General features: G+C 36.9%; 1 protein-coding gene across 3 annotated transcripts in view; it reads left to right on the top strand.

Moving 5' to 3' along the window:
* The window catches only part of PTPN22 (protein tyrosine phosphatase, non-receptor type 22), a 51700-nt gene that overhangs the window by 35776 nt on the left and 5981 nt on the right, over nucleotides 1-9943 (top strand). For 2 of the 3 annotated variants that reach the window (XM_015563455.1, XM_015563456.1), the window contains 7 exons: nucleotides 2939-3015; nucleotides 3164-3978; nucleotides 6142-6225; nucleotides 6374-6504; nucleotides 7732-7759; nucleotides 8222-8302; nucleotides 8552-8667. In XM_015563455.1, the coding sequence (XP_015418941.1) occupies nucleotides 2939-3015; nucleotides 3164-3978; nucleotides 6142-6225; nucleotides 6374-6504; nucleotides 7732-7759; nucleotides 8222-8302; nucleotides 8552-8667 (1332 nt within the window). The remainder of the gene's footprint in view (nucleotides 1-2938; nucleotides 3016-3163; nucleotides 3979-6141; nucleotides 6226-6373; nucleotides 6505-7731; nucleotides 7760-8221; nucleotides 8303-8551; nucleotides 8668-9943) is intronic. The other variant, XM_006763026.2, reaches the window with a different exon arrangement.

The raw sequence follows: 9943 nt of genomic DNA, 5'->3' as shown, positions 1-9943 counted from the left end.
AATCATACCATGGGCCATTCAACAATCTGAAAAATTTAAAAGAATTGAAACTATAAAAAATGTATTCTCTGACCACAGTGAAATCAAACTAGAAGCCAAAAACAGGAAGATAACAGGAAAAGATCCAAAAACTTGGAAATTAGCCACATTCTTCTCAATAATCGAAGAGGAAGTATCAAGAAACATTTTTTTTAAATGAATTGAACTGAATAAAAATGAAAATACACATCAAAATCTGTGGGCCAGAGCTATAACACTGCTGACAGGGAAGTTTATAGCACTCCAAATGCATACATTAGAAAACAGTAAAAGTCTCAACTCAATAATCTGAGCTTCCACTCTGAGAATCTAGAAAACAAAAAGAGCCAAAAAAAAAAAATCAATGACAATAGATAAAAATCAGTGAACCAAAGAGCTGGTCCCTTGAAAAGACCAATAAAGTTTACAAACCTCGAGGAATACCAATAAAGGGGGGAAAGGGGCATACGCATGTGGCAGGGGAGGTACCATGATCATGAAGGTGGTTTTCCCAGGGCGAGGCTTATCCATTGCACTCCGGATGTGCTGACTCTTGCAATTTCCCCAAATGTGGGAAACTCAACAGCATAATTTGTTGTAGTGGGGAACTGTGTTCTCACTCTCCCCTAAAAAAAGAGAGAGAAAAAAAGGGCAGAGATGAAAATTACCAATATTAGGAATGAAACAGGGGATATCGCTACAGGCTCTGCAGATATCAGAAGGGCAATTAATAAAGGAATGTAGTATAAGCAGCTCAACAGATATAAATTTCACCCCTTAGACAAAATGGGTTATTTCCTTGAAAAACACAGACTACCACAACTCACTCAATATGAAATAGATATTTGAATAGCCCCATAATGACTAAGGAAATTTACTGAGTGTGTTATTTCCCTTAGCAAAATATCTTCGAGGTCCATCCATGTTGTTGCAAATGGCAGGATTCCTTATTTTTTTATGGCTGTATAATATTCCATTGTGTGTGCATACCGATTTTGTTTCAATGGACACTTGGTTGTCTCCAACTTTTAGCTATTATAAAATTGATGTAAAAAATATTTGTTCAAGACCCTACTTTACATTTTTTGGGTGTATACCATTAAGTGGAATTATTGGATTATATTATAATTTTGTTTAATTTTTTAAGGTCCTGTCATATTGTTTTTCACTGTGACTGCAAAATTTTATATCCCCATTAGGAATGCACAAGGGTTCCAATTTGGCCAATACTTAGTATTTTCTGGGTTTTTTGTTTTGTTTTTTAGATAGTAGCCATCCTAATAAGTGTGAAGTGGTATCTCATAGTTTTGATTTGCATTTCCCTAATGATTAGTGATGTTAAGCATCTTTTTGTGTGATTATTGTTGTTTGAGTATTTAATTTACAATATATTTGCACATGTGTTTTTTTTTATTGTTGATTTCTAGCTTCAATTCACTATGATTTAAAAAGATACTTTTAAAATTTAGTAAGACTTGTTTTGTGGCCTAACATATGGTCTATCCTGGAGAAAGTTCCATATATGTTTGAGAAGAGTGTGCATGTTGTAGGGTGGAGTATTGTATGTGTGTCTGTTAGGCCTAATTGGTTTATGGCGTTGCTCATGTCTGCCCTGTATTTCCTTATTGATCTTCTGTTTCGTTGTTCTATCCATTTTTGGAAGTGGAGTGGTAAAGCCTCTGACTCAGTTTACTAGGCCTGCTGTAACATGTACCACAGACCGAGGAGGGCTCAAACAACAAGTCTATTTTCTCAGTTTTGGAGGCAGGAAGTCCAAAATCAAGGTGTCAGCAAGAGCCGTGCTCTCTCTCTCTCTTAGAGCTCTAGGGAAATAAATCTTCCTTGCCTCTTCCTAGTTCCTGGCATTTGCCAGCAATTCTTGGTGTTCATTGGCTTGCAGATACATTACTCCAGTTTCTGTCTCCGTCATTATATGGCATTCTCCCTAAGTGTCTGAGAGTCTGTTTTCTCTTCTTATAAGGGCACAAGTCATTGTGTTAGGGCCCACCCTAACCCAGCATGACCTCAGCTTAACTAATTATATCTGCAAAGGCCCTACTTCCAAATAAGGTCAGTTAATATCAGGGGTATGTTAAATTTTAACATATCTTTTTGAAAGTCACAATCAAACCCATAACAGGTGGAATCTTACAATTGCTGGTGACTTTTTTTTTTTTTTTTTTACATTTAAACATCTCTGAAATCAAGATACAGTTTTCACTCAATGGTACCTTGGGTTCCATGAGCCTCAGTAACAAAATTCATAATATGATAATTGCTATGAAGAAAATATAGGTTGAGAGTGGCTGGGCAAGTGTGTGGGAGTGTGATTGTAGATTGCGTGGTCAGGGAAGGTTTCCTTATGCCGCTGACATGTAAGTAGAAAATAATTACTTAGAAAGAGCCAGCCATGCAAAATCTGGAGTAAGTGTGTTTCAACCAGAGGGAACAGAAAGTGTAAAGGCCTTGAATTGGAAACACGTTTACTATGCTTAAGCAATGGCGAAAACCAAATGTAGCTGGAGCATTGTAAGGAAGAAAGGTAATATGAGGTAGGTATGGGGACCTAATAAACACCTATTAACATTCAGAGTTAAGATGCTGAGACTTCTGAAAGTAGAGTGTTCTTAGGAATAGAGCTACTCCCAAGAACATTTTCAGACGCCCCCATTTTAAAAGGTGATTACTGTAAGTAAATCCTTTCTAATTTCTTTAACACTGTCAATCCTTTATTCTCATCCATTTGGTCTCAGTTTGTGAACATGCTCTTGTTGGGTTCAATATTTTGGAAATTCATCTAACTCTTATATGAATTACGTTGTCTTTATATTTTCTGAAAAATAACTTTCCAGCCTTATGAATATAAAATATCACACTTTCATTACTTCACTTAAAAAGCAATCTCTTATTTTTCTTGAAGATTCAAGCAAAGTATCCAGTTCCTGAGCAAAATCCCAGCCTGGAAGCAAACGCTTATTCTCCTGATTTACCGAAAAGGTGAGTATAATTTTACACATCTACATGCTGTCTAATTGTGTCTCGGGGGCATATCTCCTGCTTATCACTCATTGTGATGCTGGGAAAAGCTATGGAAGCAGTCTTCCGGGGTTATGATATCATTATTACTTCCTCTTGGTTTTGGCAGCATGAAAGAAGCAAAAGTGATGAACCGACAGAGCAAACAAAGGATTCCGGTGAAAAATGCAGAAGCTCCTTCCTTTGAGCCAAGGACTTCTGAAATAAGTGAAAAGGGAGGGTTGGCTTTGCAGCCTGCTAAACAGAATAGTTCCTGTGAATTTTTGGAACTAAATTATGGTTGTAACAAAAATGCTGGCACAGCCATGAAATGGGAGACAAAGACATTTCCAATAGTTGGGGAGCCTCTTCAGAAATATCAAAGTTTGGACTTGAGCTCTGTTCTGCTTGGAGCAGGTTCTGATTCTAAACCTGTGAATGCAGCAGGAAGATATTTCAACGCAAAGGGGCCAATAACGCGGACCAAGTCAACTCCCTTTGAACTGATACAACAGAGAGACACCAATGAGCTGGGCACGAAGGAAAAGTGTTCTTGTTTGGCATCTCAACCGAATAGTTGTCGTTTTGAGCAGGCTCAAAAAGCGATGCATGTTTCTTCAGCAGAACTGAATTATTCGCTGTCACGTGACTCAAAGCACCAAGTGTGCAATGCCTCCAGTGCAAAGCAGCATGACGCTAGGGCTTTTAATGCACATTCTCACATGTCTTTAGTGGATAGTCCTCATTTTCCATCGTCTCCAAGAAGTGCTGGCTCTAAGATGTCTCTTGATTTACCCGAGGAACAAGCTAGAACTGTGTTACCTTGTTCTTCGTTGCCAACATCCTCTGCAACCCTATTTTCTTATTATGATCCAGATGATTCTTTAGCACTGAATCCTCCAACCAATTTCCCCTCCACACTGAACCAAGAGATAGCAGATGTCGGTAAGTTATTTTTAAAAGCTTACATGGCATTTTATTTTTTTTTAAATCTTTATTGTTGGAAGTACTATATATGTCTCCCTTTATCCCCCATTGACCCCTTCAAGCCCACCCCTGCCCCTGCCCCTGCCCTAGGCCTTCACCACTCAACTGTCTGCGTCCATGGATCATACAAATATGCATACAAGTTGTTTGGTTGATCTCTTCCCATCCACACACCCAACCCCACCTTCCCTCTGAGATTCACAGTCTGTTTACATGGCATTTTAGATTTCACTTTGTTTCTACAGAAGATTTGGTTTCTTCTCATCCTCCCCCTTGTCCTTCTCTGCTTCCTTCTCCTTCTAAGAAATAAATTCCAGGAGTGTTTTAATGCTGTGATAAATTGAAAATAACAAAAACAAACATGTAACATTCCATGATCCATATGATCTATGATCCATCATCCATGCCAGGGGTGGGGAACCTTTTTTCTGCAAGGGCCATTTGGATATTTATAATATCATTTGCCGGTCATACAAAATTATCAACTTAAAAATCAGCCTGCTATATTTGGTGGAACATTTAATTAACTCACCCCTAGTGCCCTGGAAGGCCAGACCAAATTATTTCTCCAGCCTTATATGGGCCAGACATTCCCCACCCCTGATATGAAGCCAACAGGAGTGCTTTTAAAGGAGGCAATTCTCATTCCTGGAAATGTATATGAAAGGTCCACAATTTTCCCTTAACACACAGAAGCAACTACCAAATGAGTTTAAGAAAAGATTTGATCTATGGCACTACATGGTCACTCAGAGTTTTTACTGCCCAACCATGTGGCTATACTTGCTGAGGCAGTTGCAAAAAGAGAACCTGATTTCCTCCTGCCCTCTGATAATAACTTAGTAGGTGAGAATATGTGTTCCATATTCTGTGTAGGATTTTTTAAAAATACATATTTTTATTGATTTCAGAGAGGAAGGGAGAGGGAGAGAGAGAGATAGAAACATCAATGATGAGAGAGAATCATTGATTGGTTGCTTCCTGCATGTCCCACACTGGGGCTCGAGCCAGGGACCCAGGCCTGTGCCCTGACTAGGAACCTTTTGATTCATAGGTCGATGATGAACCACTGAGACACGCCAGCTGGGCTCTGGGTGGGATTTTAATCATAAATACACCTTTACTTTTATACTTTATTTTATAATTCTATACTAGTGTTTTTGCATATTATGCATATTGTTTTACTGAGTGGTTTGATATTAGATGTAAATATCCTGTTAGAGATGATTATAAGTTGGCTGTGAGAGAAAAAAAGCAAAGAGTAAATTTAACTCTCTTAGGTGTATCATCAGAAATTTATTAAAAATGTTTTACCTGAATAGGAAGTAGAAAGAGCTTTTACTCTATAACATTATTGTATAGTAGTGTCTTAATAAGTGTGTCGACACATAGGTTTGTTACAAAAAATACTTTATCTGGATCTAGTTCCTTCTTTGATTAGATTATTTTATATATTTTGATCTTGTTTTATAATTTAAAGGAATTTTACTTTTCTAGGTACCTATAATATGTTAAATTCTCTGAACATCAATGTTAAAAGACAAATCCTTATCTTCAAGGGTTTAAGAACATTTACATGTGTGCCATCTGGTGGTAGTTTCTTATAATAGCATTACATTTTTCTATAAAAATTCTGAATATTTCTACAGAAATATAGAATACAGCATTGTTTTTTAAAAGACAAAAAGACATACATATTCTTCATCCTTGTAGAATGAATAAGAGATACTACAATCTTTGTGATTTCACCAAGTCTGTAACTGAATCTCTGGCATGTCAAAATGCTTTTATGATGCTGTATTGTATATTCTCTGTAAAACAAAAGGAAGAGTTATGTAATTTAAGTTAATATAATATTTTGTTATGTTAGCTGATACTCAGTGACTCAATCAAAATACTTTTGGGCTTTTAACAGAAATCATACATTTTGAAGAAGCATAAAGCTCCTGGGTTTGCAACTTAAGATGAGAGAATGTATTTTGCTTTTTTCCTTGAATGAACAGATACCAACTTAAACATTGTAATGGCACTTGATGGGATTTCCATCAAGTTAAAATGTAAGAATTTTCTTTGGATTTTCCTAATTAAAAATTATAATTCTACTTCTGACATTTTGGATAGCAACTTCTCCAAAAATAGACGATGAAACCCCCCCTCCACTTCCTGAGCGGACACCTGAATCTTTCATTGTGGTAGAGGAAGCTGGTGAGTATCGTTCAGTAAGTAACACAAAGCTAGGTTACTAGTACTTCTCAAGTCCTTTCAATGTTGTGCATGCTATTGCTGAGTAACAGTTGCTGTCTAAAAGAATTACAACTCTCCTAAGAATTGGACCATATTTACTTCCTTCCAGGAGAAGTCCCACTGCATGTTCCCCAATCTTTACCTTCAGCTGGGATGACAAAAATTGGAACATCACTAGAATGGAGTGGAACATCTCAATCCAGCAAACCTGATGACTTGGTGAGACTTAGGCCAATCAAGGTCCATAACTTCTTTTTTTCTGACTCATTTGGATTCGACAGACTATAGTCCTACTGCTTGTATTTTTAACACCTATCAGCCAATAAATATTAAGTAGATACTACTTATAAAACAATGTGCTAGAGGAGGCATAAGATCCAATTATTGCCCTTAAGAAACTCATAGTCTAGCCGTGGAGATATAGGGTATATATACAAGTATTGTTGTCTGTTTATAATAATAAAAGCATAATATGCTAATTAGACCAGACAGCTGAATGACATTCCGGACAACCTTCCGGATGAAGCCGGGGCTGCAAGGGCTGAGCCCCTTGCACGAATTTCATGCATTGGGCCTCTAGTTTATTATAACAAGGCAAATATGACCAGTGCCATGGGATAGAGAAGAGACTTGAAAGTGTGGGAGATCCCTTCAGGTCGGAAGTGGTAAATGAAAACACAGTGAAAGTGGAAACATTTGAGCTGATTCTTGAAGGATACTTAAAGCAAAAGTAAATGTTTCATAAGTAGGTAGCTTGTTTGCAATAGTCATTTGGTTGACTGTATTGTGTTAGCTGTGATAACGTATTATAGAGAGTAAATTTTTGAGTGACACATGTTCATATTATTTGAGTTAAACCTTTTGGAATAATGTTCCCTGCCTCTAGAAGAAAACTCTACACTTTCAACAATCTGTTATGCATTTGTATATATTATATGAACCAACTCTCTTACAATTTAAGAGATCATAAAAGTAACTAAATAAACAGTTAAACATGCCTACAATCACAATGTAGTAGGCAAATACTCCGTACCTTTTTAATTATACTTTTAATTTACTAGTAATTGTTATTATTATTGTTAATAATATTCGACAAGTAATGGTGTTTCAATTAACAATTCCCAGAGAAAAGAAAATTCACTCCTTTTCCAATGTCATGAAGTAATTTCCATTTCAACAATTTACCCTCAATTAAATTTTCAGGAAATGTTCTGAGTAGAAAGGAAATAGGTCAAAACAGAATAAATTTAGGACCAACTGTCGTGACATATAAAAATCACTAAGAGTTGATGTCTTTTCATAACTCAGCGCACTTACACGTTACAAAAAATAGGGTGAACATTTCATAACTATCTTTATCCTTATATGCAATATAACTTCAAAAATGCCATGCATTGCTTTGAGTTTGTAAATTTGTGTACATATTCTTCCTTCACTTTTCCTTTCTCTCTCTCTCTCTTTTTTTAGATTGTAAAACTCCGGAATCCCATATCAGGTAAATAAATTCTCATGGCTTTAGATGAGATGTTAGCCCTAAGCATCTGTACTGTGAGAATGGCTCATTAAGTTTAGAGTAATTCACCTCAGGAGATGGCATGCTTCCCATAATAGCTTCCACTGTTTATTGATCTATTTCTGGGTTTCCCAGGCTAGGAGTTTTGCTTTGTTTCAGAATACTCTGTAAGAACTAGAAACTTAATTCAAGTCAGGTTCCGTTTCTTTGGAAAAACACTTTTGTAAGTGAGCTACAAGTTTGTGACGAATGAGAGCCTCATTGGCTAAAGAGCTGGAAGAACAAAGTTCCTGAGGCTCCAGTCGTAGTTCAGATAATTTTTTATTTGGTTGCTGTAGGTTAATATTGAGAAGTTGGAAACGTTATACAAAATCAAAGAGGGGTCTTGCCTGGAGACTTTAAGTGATGGATGTTCTTGCTTATTGTGCCCTGTTCTCATCACAGATCTGCATGAAGATCGCTCTTCTCCTCCCCCTCCACTCCCAGAAAGGACCCGAGAGTCCTTCTACCTCGCTGACGAGGACTGTAAGTGCAGCACTTTTTCTCCAAAAAGTTGTAGAAGTAAGACTGTTAAAAGGGTAACAATAAAGTGGTACCTAAATGAAAAAGGTACAAGAAATGATTAAGTAAGATAAAAATAAGACATTTTAAAGGCCCATACTGTATTGTAAAAGTAGTGCATAAAAAAGCCAAGCCAAGAATTACTAGATATATACTTATATAAAACCTGAAAGCTTAGGAAGCTATGCAACCAATTACTTTTTTTTTTTTCAGGTATGCAGGCTCAACCTATGGAGACTTATTCTGCTAGCTGTCCTAACACCATGGAAAATTCAACATCTTCAAAACAAACATTGAAGACTCCTGGAAAATGTTTCACAAGGAGTAAGGTAAAAAAGATAGGAGTTTATGGAAATACACCAGAAGCTTTTCATTACTGGAAGTGTTCCCTAACCCGCTACTCCCTTCTCTCCCGCCAGCTGCCAGCATTACGATGGAAAATTAGATTAAATATGGTCACTAACATTGTTGGTCTCATGACAATTAAAATTAATAGAAGGAGCCCTAACTGGTTTGGCTCAGCGGATAGAGCGTCAGCCTGGGAAGGGTCCCAGATTCGATTCCGGTCAAGGGCATGTACCTTGGTTGTGGACACATCCCCAGTAGAGGGTGTGCAGGAGGCAGCTGATTGATGTTTCTCTCTCATCGATGGTTCTAACTATCTCTCTCCCTTCCTCTCTGTAAAATATCAATAAAATATATTTTTAAAAAATAAAATTAATAGATGGAAACAAACAACAAAAAAATACAACTTAGTTTAAAGCCTGCCTAATAAAACCATCAACTTTTTTTTTGCTACTGGAATGAGACAAACTGATTCCAAAGTTCATATGGGGGGGATAAAAAGAGCAAGAATGGCCAGTAAACTCAAAAAATTAAAAATAGAAGTAACAGCAGTGGAAGGAGGGTCGCCTTACCAGACATTAAAACATTGTAAAGCCTCAATTATTAAAATGGTATGATATTGGTGTATGAAAAAACACATACCAACATAGCAGATGGGAAGTCCAGAAATAGATTTAAATATGTATAGGAATTTAGTATATGATTAAAGATGGATGTTTTAATTGTTGTTGGATGAATTGGATAAGCACTTGAAAAAAAATAGGATCCATATCTCACAGCTATACCAGGATATATTCTAGATGGATAAAAGATTTAAGTGTTAAAAAAAGAGAGAGAGAGAAACAAAAACCAACCCAAAAAAAGTACTAAAGAAACTTGGAAAGTTTACTTTACAATCTGGGAGTGGGAATGACCCCAAATCCAGGAGCCATAAGAAGAGAGATTTATAAATTCACTTAAATAAAATAGAAAATTTCTGCATGGCAAAAGTAAAAATAAACTTAAAATCAAAAGACAAGGAACAAATTGGAGAAAAATATCTGCAGCTGGCATCATAGTCAAGGAGTTATTTCTTTTTAAAAAAATGTATTTGTATTGATTTCAGAGAGGAAGGGAGAAGGAGAGAGATGGAAACATCAATGATGAGAGAACCATTGATCGGCTACCTCCTGCACGCTCCCCCCGGGGATTGAGCCTGCAACCCTGGCATGTGCCCTTGACTGGAAACGAACCTGGGACCCTTCAGTCCACAGGCTGATG

The sequence above is a fragment of the Myotis davidii genome, unplaced genomic scaffold (assembly GCF_000327345.1).
Source record: "Myotis davidii unplaced genomic scaffold, ASM32734v1 scaffold217, whole genome shotgun sequence".
In the NCBI taxonomy this organism is placed as follows: domain Eukaryota; kingdom Metazoa; phylum Chordata; class Mammalia; order Chiroptera; family Vespertilionidae; genus Myotis; species Myotis davidii.
Note: the sequence above shows the minus strand (reverse complement) of the source record. Positions and strands in the feature narration are given on the sequence as shown.